The 22,937-nt window shown below is 40.0% G+C and overlaps 1 protein-coding gene across 7 annotated transcripts in view; it reads right to left on the reverse strand.

The window, feature by feature from the left end:
• LOC105467073 (catenin alpha 1) overlaps window positions 1-22,937 on the reverse strand; it is a 178,127-nt gene that overhangs the window by 30,841 nt on the left and 124,349 nt on the right. For 6 of the 7 annotated variants that reach the window (XR_011624652.1, XM_071098350.1, XM_011716416.3 and 3 more), the window contains 2 exons: window positions 17,620-17,700; window positions 16,277-16,429 (listed from right to left, as the gene is read on the reverse strand). Coding sequence is in view for 6 of the 7 variants with exons in the window: in XM_071098350.1 (XP_070954451.1) it covers window positions 16,277-16,429; window positions 17,620-17,700 (234 nt within the window). In the remaining variant the exon portion in view is untranslated. Of the gene's footprint in view, window positions 1-16,276; window positions 16,430-17,619; window positions 17,701-22,818; window positions 22,918-22,937 lie in introns of those variants that run through there. The other variant, XM_011716424.3, reaches the window with a different exon arrangement.

The raw sequence follows: 22,937 nt of genomic DNA on the forward strand, positions 1-22,937 counted from the left end.
AGTGTTCTTGAAGGAAGGAAATAAAAAACTCTAAGGTGCTATTCTCATTTGACAGGGAATAGATGCTTAACTTAAGGCAAGATGAATTTTATTTGAACATCACGCAATTTTTCAAATAAAAAAAAATAACAGGAAGACAACATCAAGATGGACCAAAGACAATCATGATCAAAAGTGGAAAAGGCAACTGGTTATGTTTCATAGTTAAGAGCAAAACTGCCCTTCAGCTGGCTTCTCAAAAACACTGACAGCTTGAATCTCTCCTGGCTGATGCGGCTTAATTTGAACCGAAATCTTTACCTTCCTGTCCAGCCATCTCAATGATACAGCTCACGTAGCCAGGAACAATCCTTCAGGTTGCATCATACATCCTTTGCTGAAGCTCTGTAATGTTACTATGTAGAGACTGCTAAGGCTGTGATCACTTATCCGTATTTCTAAATGAACAGGCTTGCCAATTCCATCAGCAATAACTGGGCCCAACTGAATACATGGTACTGACTGAGACACATCTTTACCCCAGCTGTAAACTGAGTTATGAATGATAAAGGCGTAGGCAGTTGAATATCAGAGGCACTTTCTGGGAATTTAAATGCTAGAGTAAACAAGGGCAATGGCAATAACCTTTGATTTTTACTCCTCCACCCAATTTAAGCACATAAACACATCAGAAAAATTATACAATATTATGGCAGTTGTTTGTTGTGTCACAGGTTAAGGATTATCAGCTTTCTGTAAGACTGCTAACTATCAGAATCCTGCAATGCCCAAACACAAGGAGAAACAAAAGAAGTTAACATGCAATTTAAACATAAAAATGTAAGGGAACTGGAAAGTCAGATCTCTGATGTTTATGAGTCCTTCAAAGTCCCATAAAGAAGCAACACTTACACTCCCTGACGCTTACAGTTCCACCTTCTCTGTCACCCGGACCCAAGCAAAGAGACATTTCTTTTCAGGATGACGATCTACAGAGATGACTGGGGATTTCTATTTGTTTGCTTAAAAAATCACTGCAAAATACGACCTAAGATAAATTTTGTAAAATATATGACTTTAAAAAAAAGGAAACTGGCAGGGCGCGGTGGCTCAACCCTGTAATCCCAGCACTTTGGGAGGCCAAGACGGGCGGATCACGAGGTCAGGAGATCGAGACCATCCTGGCTAACATGGTGAAACCTCGTCTCTACTGAAAAAAAAAAAAAATACAAAAAACTAGCCGGGCGAGGTGGCGGGCGCCTGTAGTCCCAGCTACTTGGGAGGCTGAGGCAGGAGAATGGCCTGAACCCGGGAGGCAGAGCTTGCAGTGAGCTGAGATCCGGCCACTGCACTCCAGCCTGGGCGACAGAGTGAGACTCCGTCTCAAAAAAAAAAAAAAAAAGAAAGAAACAAATATTCACTGAAGGAGAAAGCTTGAATTAGATGTGTTCATGAAGAGTAATCTACAACTTCTATTGCTTCACTGCCTTAAGACGACATTTTGAACAACAAACATAAAATCTGATGATGATCACTGAAAAAATTAGCATTTTGGGACTAACAAAGATCCCTGGTGAGGTGCCCAGCACCCTGCCTATTCCCATCATTTGGGAGGCCAGTTGAATGTTGGATCCAGGACAGTCACTACCAGCACAATCTTATTTCAATCTATATTCTCAATCTTATGAATCCTTAAAACTCAGAAAAATATTTAAATTAAGAGCAAAAGATTTTAAAAAAAGAAGCAAAAGATTATATAAGTACTCTCTACATCAGACACATGAGGGTAGTGTGTGGCTAAGGCTGAAATGGCTGATTTATTTAAACCATCTTTTCTGTTTCATGATTACAAACACTAACAAAACAAAGGTTATGGAAGACTTGTTCTTTATTGTTCTTTAAAATATTTCTGGTGTACTGTTGAAGCAGTAATGTTCTATAAGAGCACACTGCCTATTTCAGGAGGCCTGGGAGGAGGAAGGAGTGCCTGTCACTAACAGTCTTCTCCAGATGAATGAGCTTCAATTCACCCCCCAGGGACAGGGCTACTCACTTCTAACAATGACAAATGTGCAAATGCAACATCATGACCACAGCTCTCTGAGAGGCTAACCTCACATACTAGTGTCAGGCCTGACTACAATGAAAGGAGAGGGTGAGGAGAGGAGCTTCGTAAATGCCTCTGTGGAAAATCTGGGGCTCTAGAATGAGGTAACAATTAACAATGAAACTAAAGAAGATCCTGAGGTTAGAATGAGAAACACTCTGAGCTGGGTGCAGTGGCTCACAGTCCAAGGCAAGAGGATCACTTGAAGCTAGGAGTTTGTGACCAGTCTGGGCTACATAGCAAGACCCTATCTCTATACATTAAAAAACTTTTAGTTGGCTGGGTGTGGTGGCACGCACCTATAGTCCCAGCTAATTGGAAGGCTGAGTTGGGAGAATAGCTTGAGCCCAGAAGGTTCAAGCTGCGGCAAGCCATGACTGCAAGACCCTGTCCCAAAAAAACAAAGAGGCCAGGTGTGGTGGCTCATGCTTGTAATACCAGGCCCTGGCCACATAGTGAAACCATGCCTCTACTAAAAATAAAAAAATTGGCCCAGCCTGGTGGCGTGCACCTGTAATTCCAGCTACTTGGGAGGCTGAGGCATGAGAATTGCTTGAACCTGGGAGGCGGAGGTTGAAGTGAGATGAGATGGCGCCACTGCACTCCAGTCTGGACAACAGAGTGAGACTCTGTCTCAAAAAAATAAATAAATAAAAAGAAAAGGAAAAGGAAAACACTTGGAGCAGTTAACTTCCACAGAGAACCCAGCAGAGCCAAGACTTTGTAGAACAGTGAGAAGTATCTCTGGATTTGTTAGGAAAATAAATTATTATCTTTGCTACCACAGTTACTTGTATTAGCAACTAAAATGTCTCTGATTCCAACTATTCGAAGAGGTAGGCTAAGACTGACACCACAACCACTTATTTGAGATCAGGTAGCCCTCTTTCATACCATCTATGCCTACTGTGTGGAAGTTTGGACCTTGCAGAAGAGCAGGTTTCAGAAAACATGTGAACAATCGGCCTTGGGTTTTGCTGGTTTCAGGAAAACCCAAGCTCAAATCTGAGCTGTTGAGGAAATGACTCACAGCCCCGCTGTGTCAGATCAACAGATTAGACATCTGTACATGACAGACAACTTTTTCAGTCTTTTAGGAAGGCTCTACCTTTACTCCACAATGGATGATCTTTACTTACATAAAATTTGTTAAGTGAAGTTTCATTTAGTAAAAAATCCCATTATGACTTTATTTCAATCTTGCTCCTTCTGTAACCATGATGACTATTTTTCTCTATTACACACAGATTTATGATTTACTGAAGTCCAATACAGTTGTTTCCCACTTCCTTCAGTAACTGCTCCTGGGTTCCTATTTAGCTGAGTTCCTCTTATCCTGGAATGTTTGTAGGAAGACAAGATAAGATTTCTTTTTGTTCTAGATAGTAAATTAATGACCGACTCATAACAGCTTATACCTGTTGTAGGAATAAGCAAGTGAAAAGAGATGTGGGACAGGGAGCTTTTAAGTCTACATAATGACCCACCAATGCAGCAGCAGCCCAAAGGAACAGAGCTCAAAACATACATCTCTTCCCCTGGGCCAAGCTAGCACCCAAGTTTTCTTCTTTAAAATGGTCTGAACGCCTGAAAGTCAAAAATAACAAAAAAATCAAAAACTCAACTTTTACAAACTTGTCGTACATAAAGTAAAAGTCCCAAATGCAGGTCATAACATTTCAGAGGCACTCAATAAGTTTTTAACAACTACTTCCAAACCCACAGGGGAAATGATGATAAGCCCCCATCTTTCCAATTTCCAGGGAAAGGTGTTAAAGGTGTTGGTGATCTTATCAGGAGAAACAAGATATCTTACAATCCTGAAAAATGAAGTATGCACGGATAATAGAAAAATTCTACAACTAGATTGTGGGGTGACGGTTGCACAGTTCTGTAAACTTAACAAAATCTGAATTGTACACTGAAAATGAGTAATTTTATGGTATGTAGATTATGCTTTAATAATGCTTTTTCAATTTTTAATGCAGAGCTAAGCAGGTGAGAAATTAAGAGAAATTCTCAGAGGCTAGAAAAGAGAAAGGAGAACTTCAGAGAAGTAAGCAATCACCCAAAACAGTGTTTCCTCTGGTCGGTGGGTGGGGGGTTTTATAGGGAGGTACCATTTCATGATGAGAACTTGGGTTTTAATGGGCCAAGGCCAGGGTCCTCTCAAGGTAGATAACTCAGATCACAGACTGCACAGAGCTGGAACAGGCAAAAGGCAACAACCCTAGTAAGTGATCAACCCTAAGAGTGATCAAGAAAGTCACCATGGAAAGAGTAGGGTATTTGTCAGTCTAAGCATTTGCTTAGGGAGGAAAAGAAGAAAAAGCCCCTATACCCCACTCCAAACTCTAATCAAAAGCTGGCCCTCCGCAGGGGTTTAGGTATAGAAATTATGTAATGTATATGGTTCAGAAAACTTTTACATTTAAGAGGTTATGAATTAGTAGTACCTCTAAGCAGACGGCAGAAGCAAATATAAATGAAAATTTTACCTCATTTTGAACCAATTCTTCAAATACCTCCTTATTTTCCTCACTGCCATACTAATTCTAGTCACCGCTAACAACCTTTTCCAACTTTTCATCGGCTGAGAAGGCGTGGGAATCATATCTTTTCTCCTAATTAGCTGATGACACACCCGAACAGATGCCAGGAAGGTAAGCTAAGCACAGGCCTCAAAGAATTCCCACAACAAAACTCCAGGAATGTGAACTCACAAATTAAAAAAAAACAAAAACAAAAAACAAACACAGAATGTACACAAGGAAATGAGCCATCTTGGGCAAGAATAAGCAAAACCACCGCCTGTGTAATCAGATCCATAATAACGCATATACTCAAATGATCGAAAATGCAATATTAAAAATATATTTATGTTAACAGAAGAGTACAGATAAGGAAAAAGACACTCAAAAATAATTAGTCAGATTTGAAAAGGATAAAACCAGAAGTTCAAGAAAAAAGCAGTAATTTCTACCACTTCCAGAAATTTAAAATAATATTGACTTAAACTCTACTGAAAAGAGAATTAGTAACCTAGAAAGTCAAAATGAAGAAATTCTTTAGAAAAACCAAGATATTTTCATCTTATGGAAAAGGTGAAAACCACAAAAGAATTTAAGAGATATGCAAGATAAACTGAGACAGTCTACTATTTACCCAGAATTTCAAAGAAAGAACAGAGAGAATGATGGGAAAGACAATGCTGAAAGAGATAATGGCTGAATGTTTTTCAGAAGGGATGAAATATTATTTTCAGACTTGGGAAGACAAATTCCAAATGGGGCAAATAAAAAGAAATCCACACTAGACTTGTCGTAGTAAAGCTTTAGGATAACAATTTTTTATTTTTGAGACAGGGTCTCATTCTGTCACACAGGCTGGAGTGCAGTGGTGCAGATCACCACTCAGATGATCTTGTAATCATTTCCATTCACATGGTATTATATGAACCACTTTTAGTGTTCTCTACTTCTAGTCTACCTAACTGTGTGAATAATTTATAAGTAAAGCTAGAAAAGGTACTGTCTGAACATTAATCCATCAGCTCTACTGATGAGAAAACAAGAAGGCTATATTAGGCCATTCTTGCATTGCTATAAAGAAATACCTGGGATTGGGTAATTTATAAGAAAAGAGGTTTAATTGGCTCACAGTTCTGCAGGCTGTACAGAAAGCACAGTAGGCACCTGCTTCTGAGGAGACCTCAGGAAGTTTCCAATCACGGTGCAAGGCAAAGGCAGGAGCAGACGTATCACATGGTAAGACGAAGAGTAAAAGAAGGGGTTGGGGGGTTGGGGAGGAAGGTGCCGCACAATTTTAAATGACCAGATCTTGTAAGAAAAACTCACTATCACAAAGACAGCACCAGCTATGACAGATGCAAACACCTCCCACCAGGTCCCTGGAGATTACAATTCAACATGAGATTTGGGCAGGGACAAATACCCAAACTGTATCAAAAGCTGTATCCAAACTGCATCAAGAGCAAAGGTTGGGCAGAGTGCTGCTTTAGTCATGCCTATCAATGTTCCAAGAAAAAAGAAGAATCCTAATGCCCCTTGAGAAGAAGGTTCATCCAACTGCCTTTGCTTGATCATCCCAGAATTTGACGAGGTAGTTAAATTCAGCCCAAAAAGCTTATTTTTGGTTAAAGTGTTAAAAATAGTACATGTAAGACAATTTTGTCTCAAACAAAAGTAAGGGTCTGAACTTACAAACCTTTGAAAATATGAGAAAAATCAAGCTAGCATGCTTAGAATTCTTCTGGAATCCAAGGTCAGCATTCTCCCCAAGGACATCTAACTTCTCTCATGAAAACATTCCATAATCTGAGAAAACTGAAGCTTCATTTAAAATTTACTTTTTACCAGAATATCAGCCTACAGTATCATATAGAAGCACTGAGAAAATACCCAAGATGTCACAGGTAGTCATGTAAGATCAGTGTTTAATTCAAATGCTCCTTACAGAGACTTTTTCAAGGCCACTTTACCACACATTATCAGCATACTATGGAATAAAAGGTATAATGCAGATCATTCAATTTGCAGTTAAAATATACATTTCAAACCAATAAAGCCATACTCTATGAAGTTCCAGATAATGGGAAATACTGTGTGTGTTGGGCAGTGGGGGTAGAGGTATAGGTAACAGCTCAAAAGCATGCCAGTTACATTCACTTTTTGGTTCTTAATTCACAAGGTAGTCCATGGAATGGAATCTTATTGTAGCAAATTCATTATAATAACAGCCACATTTTAATACAAGGTCTGGAGCTGAGGGGAAAGGATTTTGGACTGAAGTTACTGGTAGCAATGGGGAAAAGATGAAACACAATCAGTTGTATATATCACATGAATAATATATCATTTTTATAGGATTTCATTAATGGCATTTTCCCTATGCCACTCTCTCAATTTACAAAATTGAAAATGTACTCAGAAGAGAGCAAAATAAAAGGCAAAACAATGCTCTTTAGCTGTTTAAGCTGCTCATAGCCAAAGGAGGAAGGCAAGGAATGAAGCAATTAAAAAGGACACATGGGTACTGTGTTATTGACAAAAAGGTTAATATTTCTGACAGCAAATAAATTCTTCACCTCAGTACGCTTTAAATTGAAGAGCAACATAAAGAAATCATTAACTTGATAGGGGAGAAAGGGGCGAGTATAAAAGGTGTTATCCTTACCACGGCCTTGAAAGGCCATGCCGTTTTATAAACAGATGAAAGAAATGCCCTCAATGCTATGCTACACTCCAGAACAGAAGAAAATGGTAAAGGGAAGAGCCATCCAGCCCACCAATACTGGCCCTCTGGCTCCTGCTCCCCCTACTCACTGGCCTTGAGGATACACAACATCTATGCACCCATCACATAAGAGAAGTGGCTTCAACCCCACGCAGGGAGTTACCAGATTCCATTGACAAGTGCAGTATGATGAGGCAGTCACAGGTCCCAGCCAGACCCTCAGAAAATAACAGTTAAGAGAAGTCTCATGGTGAATATTCTGCTGTTTGCTTTTAAGTAAAATCATGAAAGATTCTTATTAAAATAAGGACCCAGAAATGGGCACAGTAATGTGCGCCTGTAGTCCTAGCTACTTGGGAGGCTGAGGAGGGAGGATATCTTGAGGCCAGGAGTTCGAGACCAGCAAGGGCAAAAAAGCAAGAACCACATCTCAAAAAATAATAAAGATCCAACAGGCAGCCAGCACCACACAGACTCCCTGACACTGTGTATACACAGGGGGACTAGAGGAATTTACTTCTGTTGATAAAACCTCAATAGTCAATATATGGTTTTTATTCTTGAAACGAATGTTCTATTTCCATAGTGTGATATGCATACAAGGCATCATAAAACACTTCCACTTCTGAGTGGGTGATAGCCCTACTACTACTCAGGAACTATTCATATATTTGAAGCAACTTTATGTGAAACTCCAAATTAAAGCATAACCTTTTTATACTATTTTATTAGGTCTAAGAGAAAAGTATTTCTATTAAAGCAATAGATAAAATTTCCAAAAACCAAGTTAGCAAGAGTCAACACATCTGCCCCAAATTTGTTTTGGTCATGTATTAACATGCTACTGAAACAGCTTTTGTTCAACTTCCATTTCAAACACTGATAAAATGGACAACTTTCACATATCACCTCAGTACAATTTCTACTATATTGTAAAAAATATATACACTATATAAAATACATATTTAGTACAAGATAATCTTTATGTGAGTGGGGATTTTTGTTGTATTCGCTACTATATTCCTAATGTCCAAAACTGTGACCAGGACATACTAAGAAATCTATAAATACTTGTTATAAGAATTTTGTTACAATTTTCTTTTCCCTCAAATATAGGAAGTTTGCTACAGGTTTTCGAAAGCTTCATTCTAGCCACTCCCATCCCCCCAAAAAACTGCTCAAATCAATGTCAGTTAACCTTTTCAAAAAAAATCTCCAAATTTTTCCCATCATCTCCACATCCCATAAGTTTTCCCAGTTCATTCCTCTTGTGTGCATTGTGTATATGCAAGATGCATTAGGATGCTCTTTTGTGCAAATGTTACAGATTCTTCAGAATAAGACAAAGCCCACTAACACTGACGATCAGTCATAATGTAGAGCTCTGCATTTCCAAAGTACAGTCTTCAGTCCACTGAATCAGAATCTCGGGGAGGGGGCTGGGTGGTAGCCCAGGAATCTGAATGTTGAGCCCCTGGGCAACTCTAATGTTTATTAACTTTGAGAACCAATAGGTTCCCTCATCTAGTAGTTGTTGAGCACCTACTATGTTCTAGGTAGTATTCTTGGCCCATGTCCTCAGACAACTTACATTCTTTTTGGTGTATGGGGTGGGGCCAGACAAATAAGAAAATAAACAAATCCAATAGTTTCAGATAGTAAGAGGCACTACAAAGGATGTAAAACTGGTGACAGAATGAAGAAATCACTGCTAGAGGATGAAATGTAGGGAATGAGGGTTCCAGGAAAGTTTTTCTGCAGAAGTGACACGTGGGTAGAGGGCAAAGGTGGTGACATGTTTAGGTATGGTCAAAGATGAAAACTGGTCAACTATGGCAGAAGTCATTCAGCAAGGAAGACACAGGACTGAAGACAGTTGTAGGCAGGGAAACTTATAGGCCATGGTTGAGAATCTGGATTTTTCAATATTATCCCAGGCTTACCTAGAAGCCACAGGATGAGTGGGTCAGGGGAGGGACAGGGTTAGTGCAAGAAAATAATAATAATAATAATAATAATAATAATAATAATAATAATAATAATGAGGCTGCTACAGAAGCCCAGTGAGAGATGGCAGTGCACACTAGGGAGGAGGCCACAGAAACTAAGTAGACCAGGCACAGTGGCTCACACTTGTAATCCCAGCACTTTGGGAGACCAAGGTGGAAGGATCGCTTGAGTTTGAGAATAGCCTGCACAACATGGTGAAACTCCATCTCTACAAAAAATGAAAAAAAATTAGTGAGGCATGGTGGTGCACCTGTGGTCCCAGCTACTCAGGAGGCTGAGCTGAGTTTGGGAGGTCAAGGCTTCAGTGAGCTGTGACTATGTCATTGCCCACCAGCCTGGGTGACAAAGTGACTTCTTGTCTCAAAAAAAAAAGGAAAAAAAGAAAAGTAAAGGCGCTATCTTATGCCTAATCTTAGGCAGCATTTTTAAAACATCAGAGGCCAGGCGTGGTGGCTCACACCTGTAATCCTAGCACTCTGGGAGGCTGAGGCAGGTGGATCACCTGAGGTCAGGAGTTTTGAGACCAGCCTGGCCAACATGGCAAAACCCCATCTCTACTAAAAAACTACAAAAATTAGCCAGGCAGGGTGGTGGGCGCCTGTAATCCCAGTTACTCGGGAGGCTGAGGCAGGGAGAATCGCTGGAACTGTGAGGCGGAAGCTGCAGTGAGCAGAGATCACGCCACTGCACTCCAGCCTAGGTGACAGAAGAAGACTTTGTCTCAAAAAACAACAACAACAAAAATAGGCCAGGAGCGGTGGCTCATGCCTGTAATCTCAGCACTTTGGGAGGCTGAGGTGGGCAGGTATTCGAGACCTGCCTGACCAACATGTTGAAACCCCATCTCTACTAAAAATACAAAAATTAGGTGGGCGTGGTGGCACGTGTCTGTAATACCAGCTACTCAGGAGGCTGAGGCAGGAGAATCACTTGAATCTGGGAGGTGGAGGTTGCAGTGAGCCGAGATTGCACCACTGCATTCCAGCCTGGGTGACAGAGAGAGACTCCGTCTCATAAATAAATAAATAAATAGATAGATAAAACATCAGGTTGGATAAAAGGAGAAAGGAGATATATATGTATTTTTTTTATTTTAAAGAAAGGACACAAATGGAAGGGGGCAGCCAATAATATGTAGAACAATGCAGCAGCAATCCTGATAGGATAGAACATGAGATGGAATATAAGAAGGTGATATACTAGGTGAGTTTCAAAACCATACATAGAGCCAAACACCTACCCGCATCCACACTGATAGGAACGAACATGATGACACTGAGCAGCAGCACCTATGTAGGGAAAGCCTAGGGACTCTGACCAACTGTGAGCTCAATGGGCATCACAGAGTGAGGCTGCTGCCCAAAAGGCTGAAGGACTCCTGGGATACACTGGGCAGTCTCCTTCCAGAATGATGACAGCCTCCACTGCTCTACGCTCATCCCCAGACCCTGGAGCAGGTGTTCCATGAGGGCTGGCCTTGAGTGAAGGGCATTCAGAGGAGAGCTGGGACAAAATGAGCCTCTGAAAGGCTCAGGGAGATTATCTGGATCAACAAAAGTATAAGAGCCACAGAAGAATTTTTAATTTTTATTTTATTTATTTATTTATTTTGAGACAGAGTCTCTCTCTGTCGCCCAGACTAGAGGGCAGCGGTGCGATCTCTGCTCACTGCAACCTCTGCCTACCGGGTTCAAGTGACTCTCTTGCCTCAGCCTCCCAAGTAGCTGGGATTACAGGCATCTGACACCTCACCCGGCTAATTTTTGTATTCTTAGTACAGATGGTTTCACCATGTTGGCAAGGCTGGTCTCGAACTCCTGACCTCAGGCAATCTGCCTGCCTCAGCCTCCCAAAGTGCTGGGATTACAGGCTTAAGCCACCGCGCTTGGCCTGAATTTTTAATTTTTTTAGTAGGCACATTAAAAAAGCAAAAAGGTACCAAAAATTATTTCAACATACAATCAATATAAAAAAAATTATTACTGGGCTGGGCACAGTGGCTCACGCCTGTAATCCCAGCATTCTGGGAGGACGAATCACTTGATCGAGATTGGGAGTTCAAGACCAGCCTGGTCAACATGCTGAAACCCTGTCTCTTCTAAAAATACAAAAACAGCCAGGCGTGATGGCAGGCACCTGTAAATCCTAGCAACTTGAGAGGCTGAGGCAGAGAATCACTGGAAACCAGGAGGCGGGAGGCGGAGGTTGCAATGAGCCGAGATCACGTCATTGCACTCCAGCCTGGGTGACAGAGCAAGACTCTGTCTCAAAAACAACAACAACAACAAAACAACAACAAAAAAAAAACAACAAAAAAAATAAGCTATTTAATATTCTTTTTCTATACCACATCTTGAAAATATGTAAGTATGTGTCAACCCAAAATATCTGAGATAGGTCTCAATTTAGAAAGTTTACTTTGCCAAGGTTAAGGATGCGCCTGTGACACAGCCTCAGGAAGTCCTGTACCCAAGGTGCTTGGGGCACAGATTGGTTTTATACATTTTAGGGAATCATGAGACATCAATCAATATATGTAAGATATACACTGGTTCTGTCTAAAAGACTGGACAACTTGATGTAGGGAAGGGGCTTCCAGGTCATAGGTAGATAAGAGACAAACAGTTTCATTCTTTTGAGTTTCTGATTCCCTTTCCAAAGGAAGCAATCAATCAGATATGCATTTATCCCCACGAGCAGAGAAATGACTTTGCAAATGGGAGGCAGGTTTGCCTTAAGCAGTTCCCAGATTGACTTTTCCCTTTAGCTTAGTGATTTGGGGGTCCCAAGATTTACTTTCCCTTCCCTTCACGTATGTATCTTACGATTTTTTGTTTGTTTTTGTGGTTGTTATTTTATTTATTTTTTTTGAGACGGAGTCTCACTCTTGCCCAGTGCAGTGGCACAACCTCGGTTGACTGCAACCTCCACCTCCTGGGTTCCAGCAATTATCCTGCCTTGCCTCCTGAGTAGCTGGGAATGCAGGCACCCGCCACCAAGCCCAGCTAATTTTTGTATTTTTGGCAGAGATGGGGTCTCACCATGTTGGCCAGGCTGGCCTCGAACTCCTGACCTCAAGTGATCTGCCCACCTCAGCCTCTCAAAGTGCGACGATTACAGGCATGATCCTGCCACCGTGCCAGGCCATTTATCTTATGTGTAAAGTACCTCTAATTCACATATGTGTAATCAGCAAGAATATGGACAGGAGGGGCTCCAAAAAAAAGGAGATTGTGACTCCCCTCTCCTAACAGCCAGATAATCTACCAGTTAAATATGCTGTCTCTGGAGGGAGAGTTTACCACTGCTGAAGGATCCAAGAAAGACTACATGACAATAAAGATTACAAGTGAAAGGGATTTACACACCATACTAAGAACCTATGATTCTATGAGAAAGGACCACTCACTTTGGTGCAGAGATGGAATCAGATTCCCTGCAGAGAAGAAAAAACTTGACTCAGAAAAGACAATCTCCAGGGAAAAGGAAAGCTCAAAGCAAAGAGCACCCAGTAAGACAAGTGGTAAATCACTGGGTAATGACCATAAAAAGGATCGAAACAAACCTGCCCTGCCTTACCTCTTCTAGGTGGTGTTTATGACTTTGCAGCATGCTAAGGTGGCCTGTGTAATCAAGCTACCTAAAAATCATGCATTCCACATACCTTTAAGATGGGGAGGTATTATATAATTTGTCTGGTCTTTGTCCTCGATTTCTGGGAGGAAACCTCTGTATCTTTGAAATTTCAGTAGTAATGAAGAATGTTATTAATGCATGGCAAGCCCTGATAGTTTATGCTAAGGAGATTCCTCAGGATAGGGGGTCAACCATGTGATTAGAGGACTGGGGCTTTGAGGGAAGGGGACTGGAGATTGAGTTCAACCATATTATTATTGGATCATCATGCCTACACAATGAAACCCCAATAAAAACTCTGAACACTGAAACTCAGTGGAGCTTCTGGTTGGTGAAAACACCAATGTGACAAGAGGATGATGCATTGGGAGAGGCACAGAAGCTCTATATTTGAGATCTTCCCAGACTCCATCCTATGTGTCTCTTCATTTGGCTGGTCCTGATTAGTATCCTGTATAATAAAATATTCTACGAGTTATTCTAGTGAATTACTGAACCTGAGGTGGGTCATAGGAACCCCTTAGATTGGTACCTGGCTGGTCAGAAGTACAGGTGGCCTGGGAACCCCAGAACTTGCAGCTGGCATGTGAAGTGAGGGCAGTCTTATTGGGGACCATGCCCTTAGCCTACGGGGTCTGCACTAACTTCTGGTGATTAGCATCAGAACTGTATTGCCGTATTTTAGGAGGAGCACTCAACCCAAACACATCTGACAGACTTCTCAGAGGCTGCAGTGTCTGGTCCTCTCCTTTCTTGCCAGAGGTTTATCACCATCAGCCCTGCCCAGCTTTCATATAGCACTCTTACTTCCCTTACACCACAGGGAAAATGGCAAATGGCCCTTAAAACCAAAGTTGGCCTGCAGACATTTAATCCAGTTAGAAGAGAATGAGAAGAAATGAAGCAGTCAAGAAACTAACACTCACAATGAAATATTTTACCTTTGCTTAAAACAAGTCACTGACTAGTTCAAAGTGTTTCATTGTAATACAAAAGTGGTGGGGAGGAGAAACCTTGTCACTGAAGAATAAAGTTCTGCCATAAGTCAGGAATTTGAGGCTTCTACAACACTTTAAAAATTCACTTCCTTTTCATGGACATACACAATTATACATCCTCTGTCTCTATGACCGTAAATGTAATTTAACTGTTTGCAGAATGGGACTACAAAGCCTATGGTTATGCCTCAAGCAATGAAAAGCCATGTGTCATTTAATGCATAGTTAATGTATGTGGGGGTGTGGAGAGAAGACAGGTTAGAAAGGGGTCAGAACTGAGCTGTGATGGGGAACACCAAACTCTCAATTCTAGGGGGCCCTTGATTAGTAGTGTTCAGAATTAAATGAAATAAAATAAAATATATAACCTTGGAAAAAGTTCCTGGAGCAAGATCTCCAATACTTCCTGGCCCACTCAATGCTTCAGTGGGGTGTTAGGCTGTCCACTAAGCCAGTGAGCTTTGAGTGCACAGTGCTCATTATTGGAGGGATGTAAGCCAGGTGAATTTAGGCAACTTACTTAACCTCTCTAAGCCTGTTTCCTTACCTGAGAAATGTTGTGGGAAGTACACTGTACTTGCACATAGCTGATACACAGTAGACACTCAGCAAATGTCAGCTCTCTTAGGCTGGAGAGGCCGAGGATGATGCAGCTGGCCCTAATAAAGGATGCTCCAACACAGACAAGGACTGCCCTCTCTTCTGCTGCCACACTGAGCCCTTTACCACGCTGGTACCCAAGGCCTTGGGCTGGCAGCATCCTTGCTTCCTACCATGCGGAAGAACTTTCTAATACATATGCTAACTATAGGACACTGGCTTCCTGAGCGCAATCTTTGTGTATCTGGAAGTTACACCTCATGCTGTCATGTGACTATTGTGAACAAGATTATGCTAAATGGAGACAACAAAATCGAAGTCTTCTAATTTTAGTTTCAAATGCCAGAATCATTAACTTAAATAGAAGACTGACCTATGTATTCTGTACATAATGAATTCAGGTCAGAATAACACTTAAATTAATGTTCAAAGAAAACCACGTAAAATTAGTAATGCACGATGTGATTACTGATGTTTTCCTTGGAAAATTTTTATGGTATTAACACGGCCTAGCCAGGCACAGTAGCTCACACCTATAATCCCAGCGCTTTGGGAGGCTGAGGTGGGCAGATCACTTGAGGTCAAGAGTTTGAGACCAGCCCCATCTCTACTAAAAAAAAATACAAAAAAATTAGCCGGGCGTGGTGGTGGGTGCCTGTAATTCCAGCTACTCAGGAGGTTGAGGCAGGAGAATCGCTTGAACCCAGGAGGCAGAGATTGCAATGAGCTGAGACTGCATGACTGCACTCCAGCCTGGGCAACAGAGCAACATTCAGTTTTAAAACAAACAAACAAAAACAAAACAAAACATGGCCTAGTATCACTATAAATCCAAAAGTACAAGACACACATTTTACATAAGGTCCCATTTTCTGTTTTTACACAATGACCAGCTTACCATATGGTCTATGGAATATCTTTACGAAGTATTAGATATTCTGCATTAAGATTATAAAATCAAGTAACTTGAATACATGCTTATTTTGCATCCCATTTCCAAAACACAGCAATAACGAATAAATTAAGTAACATAATATCAGTTAGCAAAAGGAGAAGTAAGCCTAACTTACCTGGGAATTAAGTCACAATTCACTTTCTTCTTGCCACCCTACAAACCAACCACTTACATACAGATTTCTACCAAGCAAATATAACTAATTAGCCCCATGTCAGGGCTCAGTTTTTCCACTTTATGCCTGAGTCTGTGTCTCAGGCATAAAGCTAAGCATTTGACATACATCATCTATTTAGGTCCTCAAAATAATCCCAAGACAGATATTATTAGTGTCCTAATTTTACAGACAAGAAATGGAAATTGAGGAAGGTTAGGTTAACTTGTCAGGATGCAAGCGCAGGCAGTATGGTTCCTGAGCTCTGGCTCTCAGGCACTGCTGCTTTCTATACTATCTTTTGAGTCTAGTCATGTCATGATTTACCTTTATTTGCATTAAGTGGAGATGTTAGGCTTCCAGGATAGGAACTGTTAATATTTAATAATGTACATAATTAATGTAAAGTGACCAAAATGGTAGTTTTCCCTAGATGTTAAGTGATAATGAAAGACTATCATCTCATACGTGTTGTATGTTAAGTGAGCCCTTACAAATTTTAGCTAATTAAATAATGTGATTAAAACTCACCACATTTCACCAAGTTGCCTACACATCAATGAAACTGCTAATTCACCTACCTCAATCAATTTGTTGGCATGTTCACGGAAAACTTGGGCATACTCCTTAACTTCTTTCTCATTTCCATTCTTTGCAGCTTCAATCAATACCAAAAGTGGAACATTGGTTTCCAAGAAAGAATCTGAAACGTGGTCCATGACAGCTTTGCGGAGCTAATAATTAAATTGTAAAAATTTGATTTTATTTCTACCAAAAAGGTATTAAATAGATTGCTTTTTATTCTGTTGTACACTTTAATAAAGTTTATGGTAGACTGGCTGCACTTACATGAGGACCCCTCATGTAAGCCATACAGTTACGTAATCTGCAACACAGGAAACATATGATCGTGGAGACAATGGTTTACATTACTGTAGTTACAGCATTTCAGCAACAGAATCTCAGTTTTTAAGACAATATATCCTTTTTTCTTGGGAATTACAAAACTAAGGCTTACAACTTAAATAATACAAAAGCTGAACAGAAAGCAGCTCTGGGTTGAACTGGCACATAGCCTTGGAATATATGTAATTAGCCTAATTGGCTAAATAAAAAGAGAAGAGAGAAAAAGGAGCTATCTGGTTTATCCGAAAGATTCACACACTACGAACCTTAAAACTTAAGGTTCTCTTTATAACCATTTCTGATACTGCTTCACCAAAAGGAAACTGAATAAAGATATATTCTATCTTTAATTTTGTTTTATATCAGACATAAGCAATAAAATATCTATCTATTATCTCTTAAAAATTGTCTGTATTACAACTTAAGTCTTAATACATTATTTTATAAAATCAACCCTAACCTCTTTAAAGACTAAAACTCAATTTGACTCCAAAATGTTAATGGGGTCATTTATCATTAAAAGGCTCGATTTATCTATTCTCTATTTACTAACTCAGAAAATTCAGCACCTCAAATATCTCTATACCTACCATATTTGGAACTGAAAACACTTCACCAGGATCTAAGGGAACTGCAAGTGTGTAATGAGCATAGGGCAAGTCAAATAAATAACTGAAATTTCTGTCTCTATTGTACATAGCCAATACAACAAGATCCTTCAGGATTATTTTCACAGGTTGCCAAGTCGTTTTAAATTTATTTTCCTACCTGTACATGCCTTTCACACTAGAGCTAACTTATTCAGTCCAACACAGTGAGACTGTATTACTCCATGTCTTCATGAAATCTGATTAGCCATTAAGAAGCATATTAGCAACAAAACAAAGATAGGCCCTTTCTTGTGAAAATCCATCCTTTCTCTCAATAAAAAAATATAAGGCCAGTGCTTATTAGGATTTTAATCAAAACTACAAAATTGAGAACTTAGAAAAACAATCAGCACTTTCATCCAGATTACCTGTCTACGCAAGTCCCTGGTCTTCTTGGTCATTTTATCTATTGCAGAATTGAGTGCATCACTTCTTTCTTTACGTCCAGCCTGGATAAAAGGAAAAGAGATGAGCATTTTATTCATTTACACAGAAACCTAATGACAGCCTATAGCCATTTGTGCTCATGTCAACATTGAAAAAGCAGTACAACTTCTTAAACCCAAAGTCGGAAAATACTGGGGAGCAGAGGGGTGATATGTGGCTTTATTCATAAAAACCCAACCTTTTTATTTTTTATTCTTGGGCTCCACATTATCTGATGATTGGAATTAAGGGAGTTTTGCCAAAATAAGAGAAGCCAAGAGACAAAGAGCTTTGCTTAAAGTTTGGCTTTTAAAAATTAAATTTATATTTTTACTCAAGGTTCAGCATACACCAATTTTATTAATGAAGCAGCTCTCCTTGAACTGCAGCAAGAACAGGGTACACCTGATTTTGATGAACTCTTGAGATTTGAAGAATGTCAAGATGTGAAAAATGAGACCTGGCACTGAAACAATGTGAAACAACACATTTAAAAACTAAGATGTACCTGATAGGTCAGAGCTAATAATGTTTATTATGCAGCTCAAATCATAATGCTTTGTGGGATTACTTTGGTTATTTTTAAAAAATCCTAGGCTAAGCTTTAATGCAGTTATATTGCACAGAAAAGAACCTACTAGTCACTCTTGAAGTAGTATGTAAAACAGCATTTCTTCAGAGGTCAAGGTGTTGAGTCGAGATTTGCCAGGGTAACATTCTAAGCAGAATCAAATGGAATCAAATAGACAGCAGTTGAAAGAAAAGGGACAAAAGTCTTTTTTTAAATCCCAGGTGGAGATTGTTGTGTCCCTGGAAATACCTACATCATGTAGGTTAAACTATAAAGTATATATAAAGTATATTAAAGCTTGTTTTCACAAAACAAACATGGTTCTTTCTGAAAAACATGTCAGTAAATCACAGGAGAGATACAAATGAACAAAGGAATTGAGCCCACTGTTCCCCCTCTGGATGCCCTCAAGACATTTTGATATGGGTATGCTCTTAGTACATAAGCCAGTAGAGCAGATGAATGGTTAGGAATGGGGAGATCTGTTTACTAAGTGCCTTTAATGGACATTTGTTATTCACTTTATGTCTTATCCCTTACCTGTCAATTGGGGAAAATGCCACCTATCTCTCTGTAGACTGTTAGAAATATTGACGGATATAGGTTATTTAGCAAAGGGCAGAAAGGAGACAACAGGGAACAGTAAGAGTTTAAATATAAGTAAAACTGATATGGTCACTATCAAATCTGGTTATGGTCTCATTCCTTAACCCGTTCCCCCCAGCACTCTTGTACTGCCAATAAAATTAAGTATTCCATTAATATTGATGGGGAGGAGAGGTCTCAACAAAAACTCATTCAAATAGGAAGATTTCTACCTGCAGGAATAAACTGATTTATTCAGGGCCATGAATGTCAACCAACCAACTGAATGGACCCCCTTCTCAGCCAGGGCATTCCAAAGTAAACTTGAAAAACTAGTTTAGGCCATCATGGGAAGGAGGGAGTCGGATGTGCCTCATTATACTCTCCTTCCTTTGGAATTCAGGCACAACTGACCAGCACTAACATTAAAACAGAAATCTAAGACTGAGAAAGCAGATTATTTGTAGCAATAAGGTACCAAATTCCAACCGGACTCTAGTATAACATCACATGGCAGATAGCAGGTCCTGAAAGAAATCCAACTGTTAACCCCAAAATGTATTTCTCTGAAATATTAATATTTTGAAATGGCCCTGCAAATTGGTCACTTTTGGGGAAAATCTACATTCTGCAGAGAATTTCCTTCCCTTCTAGGTTTTTTCCTGATTTAGGAGAAATTTAACTAAGAGTCTGGCACCTTTTAGGATCTGATAAAAGGCATCTGATTTGCCATCTAATATCTGAAGTCTACTACCTGGAGGCTTCATCTACATAACAAGAACCTTGGCTTCCCACCCCCATCTATCTTAACTACAAACATTTCTTTCTGCTGACTTCAGCTCTTCAGGGAGAGCTTAATCCTTTCAACCAACTGCCATCAGGAAATCTTTGAATCCACCTATGACCTGGAAGCCCACCTCCAATCCTTTCAAACTGTCCAGGCTTTCAGGACCAAACCAATGTACACCTTACATGTATTGACTGCTGTCTACCTATAAAAAGTCAAGGTATGACCCAACCACCTTGGGAATACGTTCTTGAGACTGTGCCTTGGGCCTTGGCCACTCATATTGGGCCCTAGAATATTTATTTCTTCAAACATTCTACAGAGTTTGACTCTTTCTTGTTGACATTAGTCAGCTTGAGACGTGCAATTATTTACTCACAATCTTAAAGCTCAAAATACCAGAATCTAAGATAAAGGTAGCTAAAACTGAATCACAATCAAACTGACTTCACAATTAATGCTTTAATCAGGAAAGTCTCAGCATATTCCTTAAGATACTCAAGCACTCACTTCAAGAAAATTTCTCTAAATAAACCCTGTAAAGTTTGCCATTGTTCCCAACCACATTTTTCTGGTGTTTCTAATAGATCATTTGTTCTGGAAAACACTTAGAATCTGAAAGCCAAAGGTTGAGCATGTAGACTTCATGAAAGCCCAATCCCCTACAACCTAAAAAGCCCAGGAATTTTCTCAATTTGAGTAAAAAGATTTACTGTTCAAGTTATGTAAAACCAAATCCTTGAACTTGACTTTTGAAAGAATTACAGTCACACAGCAAAATTCACTTTAAGATGCAATGCAACCCACACCATGAATCTGTTAATTCTGTCTTTGTCAAACTACCCAAAAAATCAATTTGTCTTTCTTGTTATTGCAGGAAATAGAGGTTTATGCCTCATTAATCAGAAGGGGGGCAGTTTAGGAGCAGTTATTTACTAAGCCCTTTAAGTTATACTAGACAGACTATTTTAAAATCACAGCATAATTTTAGAAAAATACAGTCCAAATAGCAAGTTTAGGGTACCAATCATTTAAAATGTAATAGAGATGAGTACACACAGACACACTCACAACCTTAACACTGAGCTTGAGGAAAATATAAAGCTTGCTCATCTTAAAACAAGATTCTGCCAGGCGCGGTGGCTCACGCCTGTAATCCTAGCACTTTGGGAGGCTGAGGTGGGTGGATCGCCTGAAGTCAGGATTTTTGAGACCTTTGGCCTCAAAGCTCAAACCTTTGGTTTCAGCCTGACCAATATGCTGAAATCTCGTCTCTACTAAAATTACAAAATTAAAAAATCAGCCAGGCGTGGTGGCGTGTGCCTGTAATCCCAGCTACTTGGGAGACTGAGACAGGAGAATCCCTTGAACCCAGGAGGCCGAGGTTGCAGTGAGCCGAGATTGCACCACTGCACTCCAGCCTGGGTGACAGAGCGAGACTCCATCTCAAAAAACAAACAAACAAACAAAAACAAGATTCTTCTTTTGAGATTAAAGTTATGATTTTATTTCTAGCATTAACTGGACAAAAATTAAGTTACTCAAACATAGCCTTAGGAAAAGCAACCCTGTAGCATATAACTATTTCTGGAAGTAGTGAGGAAACTTTTTACTCCAACCCTTGTTAGTCTGGAAGGGATGAAATATGTTCCTGGCATTGCTGGTGGCATCTCAAGGCACATTTTAGTCCCTAAATGAAAAGGCAAAAGTTTGCAGGTGAACCTACAAAAAAGCTACTCAAACTGACTGCAAGAAACAAGTATCATTCCACCGTATTTCTTAGAGAAAAAGGGCTCTAAATTGAAAGATCCACATAATTTCTTCCGCCAAACAAAGGCTTTCTTTTCTTCTTATTCTACACATTCTCCCTAGGGAACCTGGTCATTCCTACTGCTTTAATGAACCTATGGTCACTCTGCCATCTTCCATGCTGACCTACCCACATACATTTTTGTTCTTCAGACATGCTGTGCTCTCTCTCACCTACCTAAAATACTCTTCTCCCCTCCTTCCAACTCCTACCCATCGTTCAGATGAGATACTACTTCCTTGTGGAAGCTTCCACTGGCCAACCTCAGCCCTAAGTTCAAGTTCAGTGTCCCCACAGAATGCTCCCACACCACCTCATGTTTCCTCTCAAAGACCTTCTCAAATCATACCTTAGGATAATTACCTGTTGACTTGTCTGTCTCCCACTGGACATGAATGAAATGAGAAATCAATAACCAATTAGTGACATGTTTAAAAAACATAGGACTTCATGTGTAATCTATGTGGCAAGTCATCAGTCTCTGCTTCCTTGTCACTAGTTAAAATATAAGACTTCAAATAAACCTCTGCTTTCTATCCTCATTTCAATCTAGAGTAAGCCTGAGGTGGGTAGAGGAGGGTAAAATACAGTGTTTTAACCCTTAACATTTAAGGACTGTTTAAAAAGGTAACAAACAGTGAGGTCTGATTAGTTTAACAGAATGATCTCATTAGTTAGATAAAATACCTCCTCAGCCATTAGAAAATTAAACAACAACAACAACAACAAACAATGAATTATGGCATTTTACAAGACCAAATAAGAATGAGCATCTGAAGCTTCTTCTACCCCAGACAATAAAGAATGGAAAGAATTGTGCAGGATCTTCACCTCCGCACAAAAGAGAACTGGGGCTGTCATCCATACAGTACAGACCTTCAATAAAGCAAGAGATGAAGATCTTGAGAAAGGAAGTGATAACCAAGCTGTTGCTCACAACCAAGAAGGTTTCTGAGAGGAAAGAGAACTTTAAAGAGAATATCAAGAAAAATGTTTGAAAACTAAGGGAAACTAGCATCTTTTAGGGAGTCGATACATGTCTTCATGAGTAGGGCTAAAAGGCCTGCTGTGGGCTGGGAAACAGTGTCGTACAACATACATTTAATAAATAACAGGAGAAGCAATCTGACCTTGGTTGTTCTACCCGGCCCATAAATGGCTGGTGGGCTCTGCCTAAGCTGAACCTGTAACAAGAGTTGCTGGGAGTGCTTTATGCAAAGCTCAACAGTAGATCAATCTTAGAATACAATGATTATATAGTCCTGCATTCCTAAATTCTTTTCAAAGAGTGCCTCTGCTTAAATTACAAAGAGCAGAACAGACACTGCAGACATACACAGACGAACACAACAAGTATCAAGACAAGCTCTCGAGGAGGACAGTCTTACCTCACTGCTTCCCCTTCAGCCTCAGGAAGCTCCTTTCAGCAATGTGCAATACAAGGAGGAATCAACATCTCAACTGCAGATGGAATGCTGACATGCTGCTCTAAAACCTTACAGGTAAG

The sequence above is a fragment of the Macaca nemestrina genome, chromosome 6, assembly GCF_043159975.1.
Source record: "Macaca nemestrina isolate mMacNem1 chromosome 6, mMacNem.hap1, whole genome shotgun sequence".
In the NCBI taxonomy this organism is placed as follows: Eukaryota; Metazoa; Chordata; class Mammalia; order Primates; family Cercopithecidae; genus Macaca; species Macaca nemestrina.